The 15,989-nt window shown below is 33.4% G+C and overlaps 2 protein-coding genes across 6 annotated transcripts in view; both read left to right on the forward strand.

Moving 5' to 3' along the window:
• LOC128211456 (rhotekin-like) overlaps positions 1-11,132 on the forward strand; it is a 41,736-nt gene extending 30,604 nt beyond the window's left edge. For all 5 annotated transcript variants that reach the window (XM_052916264.1, XM_052916265.1, XM_052916266.1 and 2 more), the window contains 4 exons: positions 4,747-4,872; positions 5,238-5,403; positions 5,639-5,749; positions 6,180-11,132. In XM_052916264.1, coding sequence (XP_052772224.1) covers positions 4,747-4,872; positions 5,238-5,403; positions 5,639-5,749; positions 6,180-6,346 — 570 coding nt within the window. In that variant the 3' untranslated portion in view covers positions 6,347-11,132. The remainder of the gene's footprint in view (positions 1-4,746; positions 4,873-5,237; positions 5,404-5,638; positions 5,750-6,179) is intronic.
• Positions 11,133-14,614: 3,482 nt separating this feature from the next.
• LOC128211363 (uncharacterized) overlaps positions 14,615-15,989 on the forward strand; it is a 102,915-nt gene continuing 101,540 nt past the window's right edge. Inside the window, exon 1 of the mRNA XM_052916080.1 lies at positions 14,615-15,699. The gene's annotated coding sequence lies outside the window, so the exon portion shown is untranslated. The remainder of the gene's footprint in view (positions 15,700-15,989) is intronic.

Here is a 15,989-nt window from a genome sequence, read left to right on the forward strand (position 1 = left end):
TCTTTTTTTGGAAGAAGTGTTATGACGCTTTGTTTTTGTAGCTGAGTAAGATTGTCGTTGTCTAATGAAAAATTGAGTGAGGCTTTTAGATAAGTTTTTATTTCATTCCAAAACATTTTGTAAAATTCTGCAGTCAAACCGTCAGACCCTGGGCTTTTATCAAGTTTCATATCTTTAAGAGCATTATAGCATTCAGTTTCTGATAAATGTTCGGGATGCATATTTTCTTCAGTAATAGTGTTTGTAATGTTTGTCAGAAATCGTGAATTACTAGAGTCTTCTATATTTTCGTCCTGTCTGTATAAAGATTCATAATACGACTTTACATACTCTAATATTTTACGTTGATCAGTTTCAATATTTTCATCAATATTTAATTGTGTGATTGTTTTATGCTGTGCACGTTTCTTTTCTAAATTAGCGAAATATTTTGTGTTCTTTTCAAAACCTTCTATCCATTCTGCTTTAGACCGTAGTAATATACCTTTTATTTTTTCTTCATTAATTTTATCGAGTTTTTCTTTTTCTTGATTAAGTTTATCCAGTATTTCGGCGTTGTTCGATTCCAGAAGTTCTTGTTCAATTTTAGTAATGTTTTTCAAAATTTCTTTTTCATGTTCTATTGTTGTTTTCTTTTTATTGCTTGAATACTTTATAGATTCATCACGGATGCGGCCTTTAATTATTTCCCATAGGGTATTTGGGTTTGATTCTCTATTTAATTCTACGATCTCTGTTATACATCGCTTGATTTGATTTTGAAAATTGTTATCTGCAAGGATTGAGTTATTAAATTTAAAATATCCTGGACCTCGGTTATTTTCAATTAAATTAATTTGTATGCTTACTAGTGAGTGGTCAGATTTAAAACCGGGTTTTATTTTGCATGCGATAACTTTATTTAAGAGTTCATTTGATGCCAAAAAGTAATCAAGTCTACAAAAAATTGTTGGTTTGCTATTAGAGTGCCATGTGTACCTCCGTTTGTCTTTATTTTTGACGCGCCATACATCACACATATCATAACTTTCTAGTATCATGTTAAGCTGTCTCCTGCAATTTTTATGCGTTGTTATGTTACCGTTAAGTTTATCTACTTTAGGGTCTAAAACAGTATTAAAATCACCACCTATTAAAAGAGTTTTATCCTTGTAGAGGTCAATATGTTCTTCTAAAGTTTGTATAAATTCTAAATCATCTGAATTCGGACCATAAACATTAATAACTATTATACTCATATCATTTATTTTGATATTTAGAAGCTGTAGTCGGCCTGGTATTATTTCTTTATATTCTTCAACTGTGTAATTGATGTTTGTATTTAAGAAAATTCCCACGCCCTTACTATTTGTACTGTCTCCACTAAGAAAGCACTGGCCTGCCCAAGGTTTCTTCCAGTCATCAACATTATTTACTGTATGTGAAAAATGTATTTCTTGTAGCAAGCATATTGAAAAGTTATTTGTTTTTAACCAGCTTAGAACTTCTTCGCGCTTAGATCGAGAACCTATGCCATTAACATTAAAAGTACATACATCTACAGGCATGGTTGTTATAACTGGTATTCATGTTCACAATTTTCTCTTTTATACGAAGTATACTTACGAATGAAACCCACTTAACAATACAAAAAAAACTGTGCTGATTATAATATTTAAAAAGTGAAGACCAAAAAGTATTAATGCTACCTATATAGAAAGTCAAGTACAAAACACACTCCTTTAGACGTAGATTGCAAACGAATGAAAGCCACTTAGTACTACAAAAAATACTGTGATAACTAAAAATCATATTAAGTGAAAAACAAAAGCAAAAGCACAGAAAATGTACTTATGTAGATAGGAAGTGTGGTGAAATGAATTTTCATTATCATTCTTCTTGAATATGCACACCTTATATATGAATATTTTACATTTAGTGCATGTATTATTTATAAACGCTTAACGTATGCTAGCCAAAATTAAAATGAACAACATGCATACAAACATAAAGAGAATTACACGTATTTAATTACTAGTTTGACATCTTAAGAGGGCAGTGTAGTACTAAAACATATATTGTACAAAGGAAAAAGAAAGAAAAATGTTTCACTTGTAACTACAAATATTTTTATATATTGAATGTTTTATCGCATCATGACAATGCATATAGTAATATATCTTTTTATCAAACATTATACATGTTTCAAAACATTGAGGCTTATTTAATAATTACTCCCCTAGGTACGCATATTTTGGTCGAAAAACATGAATGCATGCTCGAAAAAGACCAAAACTGCATGTAGGGAGATATATTGTACTTTAACTTAAAAGTCTGGGTTAAGCCTTAAAATTGTTGTCCAGCATTGTAATTATTCTTAAATTTCAAGAATAAAATACTGAAATTTTATATGTTTGTGTCGGTCACTTATGATATTTTTAAATAATGTAAGGCTATCAAAAATACATGTCTTTAAACAATGTAAATGAGTTTTAAAATGTATGTGTATTATAATACCAACTTCTAAATGTACATAAAAAAACACATTGTAACTATGTTTGTTTGAAAATAGTGTAATGTAAGTCTATCAAAAATACATGTTTTTAAACAATTTTTAGGAGTTATAAAAAGTATGTGTATTATAATACCAACTTCTAAATGTACATAAAAACAACATTATAACTATGTTTGTTTGACATAAGTGCATGCATTTTTCATTGATATTTAACACTTAATACATATTGTATTAAACAATTATTGGTAGTGCATATGTACTGTATATCAAAGGCAAAGTATGCTGTATATTATAGTTTCTAGGTACAGTATGAAGTATAACACTACAGCATGAAAAACTAAGCACAATACACAGCCAAATAAATATAATATCTTAGACAAAACTTCTGAGACAGAAATGCTAAATGTTTTCAAATGAGAGCTATTATAACTATTACCCCTCACTAGATTGAAGGTGTGTGTAAACATAATGTGTGTTCTATATATTAATGATATCAAATAAGTGTTTATGTAGAAAGATAAAAAAATACACCTATTTAAATGTGTATACAATGTAGTACAGGAAACTTAAGGTATTATTGGTTTAGCCTAAGTATCAATTCAATAAACCTTCACAGGTAGTCCGGATTATCAGTATATACTACCACACTGTTAAAGCTTTATACATGTAAATGATCAATAGGAGTATAGTATAGTGGACATTCAATACACTGCATAAAAAAGAAACTGCCCTGGAGTAAGTCTTTAACGTACAAAATGTTAGTGAGTGCTGTCTGTACTTCCGGTGCGGCTTGTTCGTGCGACGACTGGCCACGGCATGTCGAGCCAATACGCATAGTTGTCATATCTCACGACCTGAATTCGCCCAGTATCATTCCGGAAGAGAATCTTTCCCCCGATGGCCCATGCGTCCTGTACTATATTTGGCAGTTTCTTCTTAACACACATTAAGACTTGAAGATTTAATTGTGTTAAGTCTTCATTTATGAATACGCCACTGCCTTTTAATGCTCTTCTGTTTTTCAAAATAGAAGTTTTTGTATACCTTGAGACGAATTTAACAATTATGTCTCTACACTGGCTTTTCCTGCTAGGCAGTCTATGAGCATACTCTACTTCGTATGGTTTAAGATTGTAGATTTTTTTATCATTTAAAAACTCAATAACCTTTCCAAGTGTTTCTTCGGCTGTTTCTCGTGGGTTTAGATCGGGTAGCCCATGTAATTTAACATTGTTAAGGCGGCTATATTGCTCGCTATCGTTTTCAAACCGTTTGCGCTGTTCTTGTTGAACTTCAATTTCATGCTCAAGTTTTTCATTGCATAATTTTTGTTCATTTAGTTTTATGTCTAAATTTTTTATGTTTTCTTTTAACTTGTCATTTTCTTGTTCTTTATCAAAAAGCTTGCCCTCTAAGATTTCTATTCTTTTTATCACTGATTGTAAGAGGTCTTCCTTCATCTCTGTAAGAAGATCTTTAATTGTACTTTTAATAGAACCGTCACCTTTTGTTACAACTGTTTCCAGTTTCTCGTTAATTTTCTTCATAGCACAATCAACCCGTTCTAGTTTTGCATTTATTTGTTTCATTTGTTTTACCATGTCCGTAATGTCATTGCTGTTTGAACTGTGTTCATGTTTCGAATCATTGCCATTTGTATTAACGTTCTCCTGTTTTTTAGACTTTTTCTTTTTTTGCTTTTCTTTAACATTCGGTGTTTGTTCATTACTAACTAAACTCTGTTCTAGCTCTATCTCACTAACACTCGAGTTTTCACTACGTTTTCGTTTCAGTTCTGTTTCAGTTTTGTTGGTTTCCCCACTATCTTGGATGTTAATGTTTTTGGAGGCCATTTTTTTTTTGATAAGTATATTTGTTTACCTGAATGACGTGACCGCTTTATATTACAAAGTCATAATTTTGGACAAACTCTTACATACTCTTCAAGAAGTGACAACATAGCATTAATAGTTCCTCCTCATACTGAAAAAAACATCTCACCACACCATAAATGAGTTTTAATTTACATTTTCATCTGGTTATGCATTGTTTACATCTCTTCACCTCAGGTTACACACCTGCAATTTTTTGCAATTACCTGAAAATTATTATCCTGAGATAAATGCTTTTTTGTAATTAAGCTTATAAAGCAGGTGAGAGGGAAAGATTTTATCTGCCACTTTACTTAATGACACTTGAATAGAACCTTATAGCTTTCATTCCTCATTATAATTATGAATCCCACCTTGCAGGAGGATGATGACCTGTCCAAGTGGAAGCGCTATTGGTGCATACTGAAGAACCTCCAACTCAGTTGTTGGTCATCCCCGGACGATGTAGAAGTCACTGCACCTCTCCTTACCATACCTGTTACAAAGGTGAGATAGTCCTTAAAACTTACCATAGTGTATCCTACCATCTTACTTCTACATTATTACCTTGTTACTGATATACCATCTAATGGGTGTATACTTGTAGTGGCGTTTAAGGCACTATCTTACTGCTGTATACTTTCCATGGTGCATACTGAACAACCTCTGCTCATCTGAGAACCTTATTATTATAAACTTACAGACAAATATACACCAGTTGATTTGTATTCTCTGACAACTGTACCCCTCGTATGGTTTGTTAATTCTAGTAAAAGTACAGTAGAATTTACCCACACATCTATATGTACAAACATGTTACTCTTCCACAGAGTCATACAGCCTTACCCTTCAATAACTATTTATTTCTTCAGAACACCCAGATCTGTGAGGCAGACCCAAGAACGAGCCAGCGGGCGCACACTTTCCATACAAAGACCCTTGGGGAGCGATTCATCTCAGAGACGACGTTCGCCGCCGACAATCAGGACCAGCTCACTATGTGGTGGGATGGCCTACAACAACACCTGCTGGATCAAGGTATGGCACAATGACACTGGCTTTTATTATTACCTGTATGTAAATAAAGTCATGCGTTTATCAGACTTTAACACTCAGGGACTGTGATAAAAAATATTGCTTGTAGTAGGTTGGCATAACTTAACAATAAGGATAACAAGCTCAAATGTCAATGTTAAAATTGATTTAAAGAAGCTCAAAGTTAGGCAAAAGATCACATTTATAGTTGTTAAGCATCTACTGTTTTCTTTTATAGCATTCTGGAAGCAGGCGTGTGAGTTTGTGATGGATGTACAAAGAGCGCCAAACAGGAAGAGCTCCATCATGTCGCGTAAAACCTCCATATACGATGATACTCGACTACCTGGTTAGTGATCTCTGCATGTAGCATACAGGAATAAATTAATATATGCTGATATCTTTTTAGCTACGGTAGTTTGTTTTTCGAAGAAAACCTTGATGTAACCATGGTGTCATCAATGTGGGTGTGCAAAAAACGTTAACCATCACCATATTCACCATAACTCAAAAACTGTTCAAGATATACAAATGAAACTTGAAACACAAGCTGCGAGAACACATGTATAGCAAGGCTTAAAAAATCTTAAGCTGAAATAGTTCTTATCAAACAAATTATGATGTTTTCTTCCCGGCCTTCTTGTTATGCTGTGCATTATCTCAACTATCCAGCTAAGTTCTTAACCTTACAACCAAAGCAAACTATCATTGCATATTATGGATCATTAAGTGACTGAGCATTTTTTCATAATCAGGGTCCAATATCCTTTCTCTTCCAGAAGCGAGCGAGCCGTTACGGTTGTCAGAGGACCTACGAGTCGAGGATGACAAGTTGACGGCCATGTTGACGACGCTGATGGGCGAGGCGAAGGAGATACGAAGCGGCAGTATACAGTCCACGAGCTCCTCGAGTTGCGGCAGTCTACGATCCACCGCATCTAGCTAGCACTGGGAAGACTTAGTGATAATTATAATCTGACTGTCATTGTGAACAGTGATGAATGAGTGTGTGGATTGCGATACTACCCTGGCACTCAACTAGACATCAACAAGCTGATGCAGCCTTCTCTCCACAGTTTGTAGCTCACTTTGAGAGAGCATGTAATGTGTGTCACCTCAGCTCATCTGAATATTAACTAGACAATACAGTTATAGATGTAGTCAGGCTGTCCATAGAAACAATGATTGTGTTGTTTGACAACAGTTACTGTGTTGGGATGTTGATGCTTCAATGTTCTTCAGCTTCGGCCGTCTTCAATCCAATGCATCTGTTCAGCTCTCCAAGTATTGAGTTGCAGGCATTGTAATACTTAACTTCAATAATGACTGTATTGTTGAGTTATTCTGCAATAGCTAGCCAACAGTCGGGTCTGGTGTTATGGCAGGTACAAGAAGTAACCTCCAGGGTTAGTCATCCTCCCATAAACTCTGACAGTGATACACATGTTATTGTTTGTTGTGGAGTATTCCTCTTATCACAGTAGGGCACATCGGAATCGGCATTCTCTTAAAAAGTGATTGTGTTTCACCGAGTTGTTACCATTTTGATTATAATGATTATTTTTGCAGAAAACATTACTGAAAATGATCATTTAAATAAATTTATGATTTAGCAATAAAATGCAAAAAGAATGGATCAATAAAAAATCATTAGAAACAAGGACCAACACAGCAATATGTTGCCTTAAGACTCCTGTTGATTTTACCTGATAGTTAAAGCATTCATGCTGGTTTTATTGTGTTACCTGCAAGCATAAGGATTACTGTGTCCCATCTTCATGGGCGTTAAAATTTCATTTTCTGATCAATAACTTTTGAATGACTGTAGTGTCATATTTGGTATGCACGTTGGTCATAGTCTGTAGATGACCTCTCTTGATATTCAGGTCAGTAGATTAAAGGTGAAGGTCACAGAGTCCTTTACTAGAGAAATGATGGGTGCTTCTGACAGGTAACCATCTGATTTCACTAAATTCTAGTTGTTTTCTTTTATTATGACCAGTATTGTCTTTCCAAAGATACAAAGTCGAAGGCTTTATTATGTAACCAGTATTTATAATCTAGACTTTTGAGTGTTTCAAAGAAAATAGAAAAATGTATTTTCTTGATAGTTTGAATGGTTATTTATTAAAAACTGACTGTTTTAATTATGTGAGCTTTATCCTATTTAACTTCTATTGTTTTAAAATCGTCTTGAAAGGTTGTAGTCACCAAATACAATAATGATATAACTGCTGCATGTCGATCTGGGAGGTTGTATTTGACCTAAGGGCTATTCCATTTAAGCATATACCCCCCCAGGGGGAAAGGCAATTTTAAATTATGCCACGCCACTACAAAGACAAATTTAGGCTTTTGGGGTTCAAATTAGCGAAAAAAGACACCCACCCATTTACTATGAAAATAATTGCCTTCTCCCCGGTGGTAATATGTTTTACTGGAAAAGCCCTAAATGGATTTTTGTAGATTCTGATAACATGATGCTCTAGCAGTGGGAAAGCAAAGTCTGCAAGTATCCACAAGAGTCAAATACGATCTTAATTTCACAATATATATATGTTTTTGGTTAAATTATTCAGAAGTCACGTTGTAGCATATTGCATTATATTTTAATAATGCACTTTTTTGTTATTTGACATCATTTTAACATTGCACGAGGTAAAGCGTAATTTTCTAGATTTTTGATTGGTGTTTATCAAACACAGTTTACTGTATGTTTTTGCTTTTAATATTTCGTAATGCAACTATTTAGTTTTCCAGTGAAACTGTTGACGATCACAATGTACACAATTACATATGATATACATTATCCACATTTTCAGGCTTGTACCTATATTTTCGCTTTTGAATGCAATAGGTACTAAGTGACACATGTTAACAACATAGTTATGTGACACATGTGTGCTACATAGTTATGTGAAACATGTGAATTACATAGTTATGTGAAACATGTGAATTACATAGTTATGTGAAACATGTGAATAACATAGTTATGTGAAACATGTGAATTACATAGTTATGTGAAACATGTGAATTACATAGTTATGTGAAACATGTGAATAACATAGTTATGTGAATCATGTGAATAACATAGTTATGTGAATTACATAGTTATGTGAAACATGTGAATAACATAATTATGTGAAACATGTGAACTACATAGTTATGTGACACATGTATACCACATAGTTATGTGACACATGTGAACTACATAGTTATGTGACACATGTATACCACATAGTTATGTGACACATGTATACCACATAGTTATGTGACACATGTATACCACATAGTTATGTGACACATATGTACTACAAAGTTATGTTACACATGTATTCAACATAGTTATGTGACATATGCAAACAACATATTTATGTGGCACATGAATACTGCATAGTTATGTGACACATGTATACCACATAGTAATGTGACACATGTATACCACATAGTTATGTGACACATATGTACTACAAAGTTATGTTACACATGCATATTTTGTGACACATGTGTATAGCATTGTTATATACAACAGCATATAGATTAAATGCTCACTTTCTTTATGATAGTTCAAAATTGCAAGCCCTTTTGTTATCTGTACTTTGAATGTACGCTGAAAAGACATATGAAATGATGTCATGAGTATGGTTTAATGTAATTGATACCCGTGACTTATCTGACCTTTTTAATAGATAATAGTAGTGCATAAATTAAATGATGCTGCAGTTACATGGTTCTATAATGTCAGGGATGGAAGAAAATGTCTTTGCATCAGTATTTAAGGTACCCCTTGTTCAATTATGTGAAATCTTGATGCCTGTTGACCTTTTATTATGTTGGTTTCATCTGAGAGTGTTAGATGTGTAGGGAAAAAAGATGCCAATTTTTTTTATTTGAATTACAAACGAGCCTTTTGGGCCATGAAAGATTGTAAACTAGGCCATTACACACCAGATTTCATTCAAAATAAAGAGCAATAACACAAATTGTAATAAATCTTATTTATCTATTGTAAATTACTCATTTCATTCACATATATCAGTTTTTTAGCAAGCAATTTGAAATGAAACCAAAATTTTATGGGATCACCAGGTATCCAAAGCTTAGCATCATTTCCAATGGTTCGATGAAATGACAGGCTTATGTGTACATGACTACTTTAAGTGCTCATGTATATTGATAAGGCCAAAATAATAAAATGGTTTGGTTAGGGTTACATTCTTTTAAAAAACTGGTAGGGTAGGTAGGCTTTTTTTCATTTCTTTATAAGGTTATGTAGGAACGTTATTGTTATCACTGGAGAATTGTGTTCAATATTTTTTTCTGTTTAAATCTTAAAAGGATTAAAGTTCATATTAAAATACACACTAATTTTTTTTTTTTTTTCCCAACTGGCTATTAACATGGTAGGGGTGGCCACGCCTATCCGGAACGAAATATATTTCTTTTTTAGGCCTAAGAATGGAGCTTTCATTGTATCTATGTGTTCATAACATAATTTATCAGGTATTGTATATATTTATTGCAGTATTTTTGCTGTACATATTGTAAAATAACGCATTGATTGCTTATTTGTTAAAAAGCATTTGTGTGCTAGAAATTTTACATTGAACATTGCCCTTGTATTTGTAACTCCAATTTAAGCTCTTTTATTAACCAATGGCATTTTTTACTTTTTTAATGATTTAAACGATTTTTTGAAGGTGATGCTGTTTACATTTTTTTAATTTTTCGAATTTTAATACAAAGGCTTGTCTGTTTTTGGCCAGTTCTTTCACAATTTTAGATATTTGATTTAAACATTAACTTAAACAATTTTACATGGAACATAATTTGTGGGGTTACTGACAGGAGGTTCCATGAGACAAATCTTCTTGTATTAACCTTCTGGTATTAGCGCCACAATGTAAGGTGTAGTTGATTGATGTGGAAAAACAAACAAGACTGTATTGTTGTAATTTTTTGTGTAATTTTTATTTTTTTATTTTAAACAGATCAGCTTTGTATGTAAAATCATTTGGAAGTCACAGTATATGGAAGTTTACTTTTTAAAATATATCTATTACTCACCAGTATCTTGATTCAGCTCTTGATAATGTATGTTTGTGTACATTTTCCGAAAAGGGCTTTTGGAAACACAGATTACTTGACAGAAGCTTTAGGCTTGTTTGTATAAATTTATCACCACATTAAAACTCCATATTTGTGCATCTGTAGATTCCTACACTGCTGAGTAGCCATGAAATTAATTAAAACTAGCTACTCCCATATTTGTCAGCATAGCTTTTTCTGCCACAATTATTGCAAGTTTAATTATATATGTACACCATTATTTTTTGATGAAATTATGAAAATAACACACCTAATGATATTCATAAGCATAACAACATTTATTTACAATCCCTGACTTTTTTGTACGATTTTCTAAAAATACAAAAAAGTACAACCATAAGAAAGTTACAATTAATTGAAAATGGTGTTCATTTAGGTTAAATAAACCTATAAGATAGGGGTGAACTATTTGATTTGGTCATTGAATGATTATTTAATATTTATATATTATTAACCTCTATATCTTTGAATATTGCACACTATTTGTTTTGGTTTGTCATGTTTCCTGAACAATGGAACACTGCCCTGTTGAAAGGCTTTAGGATATTGAAATGGCTTAGATTGTTTAAATCTACCCATTCTGTAGATTTAAAAAAAGGATGAATTAAATATTAAGAAACCATTACATATTGTTTTTATCTTTCAATGCTGTACCTTGTTTCTTGTGTGTGTGTGTGTGTGTGTGTGTGTGCGTGCGTGCGTGCGTGCGTGCGTGCGTGCGTGCGTGTGTGTGTGGTGTCCTTTCAGGATAAAATACTTTTAAATTTGCAAAAAGAGTAGACAGCGATCAATGAATTTAAACAGGACGGAAAGTTTAAAGCACACCTTTTTTTCAGAATGATATGTGTTGTTTCCTTTTCAATGTCCTCCTGTTTTATCCCAATAAAATCTTCAGGTCAGATTATGTGAGCCTACATTGTATACGTAGTCGAATAATCAAGGGTATTCATAATTGCATCACTGCCACGATACCCAGTATAAACCAGACGTCGCTAAAGATTTCAAGCTTTAACCAACAGGAAAACTCATTTTACATACATTTTGTTCTTTGTCCATATTAAATCAGGCAAAATATTGACCAGTCCCACTCAAATTTTTACCCGCCTTGGTCAGTGGGGGTCAGATTGGTTCGCAAACTCGGACCTTCCATTCCCTTACATTGGCGTGCAATTAATGAACAAAAGAAGGAAATGTTGACCCCAATTGAAATACACTGTACAAATAAGCGAATGTGGTTAAGAAGTATTTTGTTGCCCAAAACAGCATAATTTGGCATACATCTTTGAACGAGGCTAAAGCCAATGGTTTATCAGGAACTCCGATTTGAACATTTGGGTATAATGTTATGATTTGTTCATAGCAAACTCCTCTTGCAATCATAATCGAAGCAAATAACGGCACTGTTTACTTTTCTATTCAGTGTGTTCAAATAAATCATTTTGAAGATAAATAGCGAAACATAATATTAGTTCAACCTATTTTTGGCGATTTTTAGAACAGACAGGATTAATATTATTATTTTAAATGGTTTGAATTTCGGAAATTTAATTTAGTTACGTGAAAGTTTTTTTTATAATACCATACAAGGATAGTTATCATTTTTTCGTCGTATGAACATTAGGAAGCTATCAACTATCAATTAATTAACTGTGGTCCGGCATATTTGCTGAATAATCAAATATCATTCGAACATTTATTTTCCGAAAATAAGCGCGAGGAATAAACCGAAACTGGAAACCCACTACCTCAGTTGATTCAAATTTTGCTGACCATTGGACTAATCAGGTTGGCGTCGTCCTAAGTTACTGACACACTGGTGTAAGCACCGAATCGTTTCGGTCTAAGATGGATTTTGAGTTTAATTTACTGAAATAATCATCTGTATAGAAATAATATTTAACACATGGAAAAGCAAATTGTGACACTCGAACAGAAGCGGTGCAAGACAAAGGGAGAATCAGGGGTTAACAAAGCAATCAATTCGGAACTACATATAATGGCATGGACCCTACCCAATTTCGGTAGGCAAACAGTGATCGGCGAAATTATGGTATTTTTACAAACACCGCAATTCCACAGAAAATGTCTGGACAAAACCTTTCTACAAATAATGTCGTTGGTTTTAGGCAAATGCCTCTCTGGAGCACACTGATATTACTACACTATGATTACAGAGAAAGTGACATGACTGGGGATTAATTCGGCAAGAGTTTTAACAATACTGACTCCATGTAAGAAGACAAAACCTGACCCAAGTCCAGAAATGAGCAGTGAAGGGAACATCAGAGACGGGCGAATCTCGAAACTACATAACCTCATTGGTTGGACCGTGGATGAAACTATCACGGAGTGGCAATGTAAGTATTAAGACATACATAAGATAATTATAAAGCGCTCTCTGACATCACTCTTTTTCCATAATTCCCTGATATGTGGCGCTGTTTTAGCGCTTTCATTGTTAAGCGCACTTCCAGTCGAGCGGTCATTGCTTTTCGGCCGAAATTTATTAAACTTTTATTTTATTTCCTGGTTTTGTTTTTCTGTGCTCCAGCTTAAATGCTTTCAGCGTCTATGGTAATTGAGATGAACGTTTTATTGTCTTACGTAATTATAATGGCAGTTTTTATCAATTTCCATGAACCAGGGTTTCATAATATATCATTAATTAAAGTGACACTCTTATTCAAAATCAATACATATACATGTATAACAGACATCAATTTTGACTGATAAAACTTTAACTTCTTACTAAATAATGCATTTATGGAAAAAAATAATAATGATAACAAGGATGTTAGCCTCTAAATAATAACAGAAAACGCAATAATATTAAATGATTGGTGAACGCTAAAATATTTACTGTGATCTACTATGGTCCAATAAGGAAGAAATACCGTGTTTCATGCGTCTTTCTTTCAAATTAAACTCGGTATCCTTCATAAGATCAATTGTTTTTGACATTTATCAATAGTTTTGTGAATATTAAAACCATAGTATTAATTGCGGTAAACCTTATTTGTGGGTAAGAGTGCATCTTTAAGAATGTATTCAGAATATACCTTCATTTCACCTTGTTGATATAGTGTATATTTACATAGAAATGCCGTGAGGCAATGGCCTACATGCCGTTGTAAGAGTCTGATTTAGTGTCTGTTAATTGGGCATTGATCCTTGTGTAACAGAACCATGTCTCTCACTTAAGATTCCGCAAAAATAATTTACGTTGGATCCCCCTGATACTAGAAACAAATATGTTCCATTGTTATATTTTGTATAACTTGTGTATACCATCGGTATAACTTGTGCCGTCTTGTGGAAATTGGTCATGTGAAGGAAAATACGCCTTTTCATTTTGGTGCAGAATCGTGTTTCATATGCAGGTAATCAGCTTTTCTTGCATATGATTAAGTTTGTGTTGCAACTTCTCCTGTACTCGAGCAATTATTTGTAAACCGTTTGTCTTCTCCTTGTCCAGTCAAATCACGTGACTGGTCAAAATTTGGGGTAAAGCCTTTTTATTGAGGTGAATTCAGTCCTAGAGTGGGGCAATCGTTTATATTTCATTCATCATCAATTAGCTCAATAATATTGTGCGAACATTTAACATTGAACATCCTAACCACATTTTGTGTTCGTCTTCGGGGTGAGATTCTTTTATTTTGTCAAGAAGCGTTTATTCATGTTCACCTTTTGAAAGTATTATTATAATATAATAGCTTCCAAAATAAAAACAACTTCTCAAATTAGGGAAACTAACTACTCATATGAAACCAACTTGTCAAATTAGGGAAACTAACTACTCAAATGAAACCAACTTGTCAAATTAGGGAAACTAACTACTCAAATGAAACCGACTTCTCAAATAAGGGAAACTAACTACTCAAATGAAACCAACTTCTCAAATTCTCATAATCAGTTTTCCTATAAATACACAAATACATAGAACAACCTGAGAATAAACTTTCTTTCTGTATTTCAGATATTGTCATACTCATTTATTTAATTACATTATTACATTTCATAGTGGTGTTGAAGTATTTCTTGGTAGTCCTTAGGAGTTTTGGCATCTAAGTGATTCTTGGTAGCTATTGTTGCTAGATCGTAGTGGTATACTTTAGTAGCGCTGAGTGGATTTTTACAGGACCGTCTGTTCAGTGTGTTAAAATAAAACATTTTGAAAGATATATAGCGAAAATATAGGGAAGTGTCGACCTCAATATTGCAATTTTTAAAAAAAAAGATAAGGTTAATTTCGAAGATATTGGTCAATTTCGAAAAATGGCCTTTATATATAAGATTGAAAGGAATACGTGTTATTTGTTCAAACGAAATTATCATTTTCAGTGGTATGGAAATGAAGAAAGTTGTTTTCAACGGTATGGACCGGACAGAAACTATTAAAACGCTCAGGTTCATGCTTGACATATGTAATATGTTTGATATAATTAAGAAAATTAGAATACGAACACCTCCTGTTTTCCGAAAGTATGCACCAAAATAAATCGAAAATGGAATCCCACCGCTTCGGAAGGTTCAAAATCGACTGACCATTGGAGGATTTAAGTTGGCGTCATCCTAAGCTACTAATAATGCTGACATTGCAAACTTGTTGTTTTGAATACCCACTGATATAAGCACTGAATCTTTTCGGTTGAATTTTTATATTTATTGAAAAAAACATTTGTACAGAAACATTATTCAACACAATCCAAAAAAAAAATTGTGGCACTCGAAAAATGGGATTTAACAGAAGCATGGTACGACAAAAGGAGAAGCAGGTGTTAAAAAAACATTTCGGAACTAATAACATCGACTCGACCCAATTTGGTTAGGCAGAAATAATGGTACTGTTACATCGCAATGTTACAGAAAATGACTAGACAATCTTGGAAAAAACAATTTAACATTAATGTCGTAGGCATTAGGCAAAAGCTGCGTTGGATGGTACTGACATTGTTACATTGTGACTCCATCGTGATTCCACAGATAGTGACATAACAAAAAGTGATTTAACAGGACTATCTTCGTGTAAGAAGTCAAACCCTGATTATGCCGTGAAAATGGCAGTGAAGGGCACAAAATAACACGCGAAGAGGACATCCGAGACACGCAAGATATCTCAGTAATAAACAACATCATGGGTCCAGTCTTGGATATAACTCAAAACTGTCACGGAGCAGCTCTGCAGATGTACGTATTATTGTCTTACGTTCTGGCAGATTTAACCAATTTTCATTAGCTGGTAATGTTTTTTTTAACATATTTTTCGGAGAGTGATTATTTACCTTTCAAGTATTAAAAATGTAAATTTATTTCAACTTGTTGATATACTGTTTTTTTCATAGAAATGCCGTGAGGCGACAGTATTAAGGCGGAGAACAATAATTACAAGCTTGTTTTGACCACTGTATGCCTATATGATGTTGTATGCTTCTCCTTAAGAGTATGTTGAGCCGTGGTTCTTGTGTTAGAAGAACATA

This window comes from Mya arenaria, chromosome 12 (assembly GCF_026914265.1).
Source record: "Mya arenaria isolate MELC-2E11 chromosome 12, ASM2691426v1".
Classification (NCBI taxonomy): Eukaryota; Metazoa; Mollusca; class Bivalvia; order Myida; family Myidae; genus Mya; species Mya arenaria.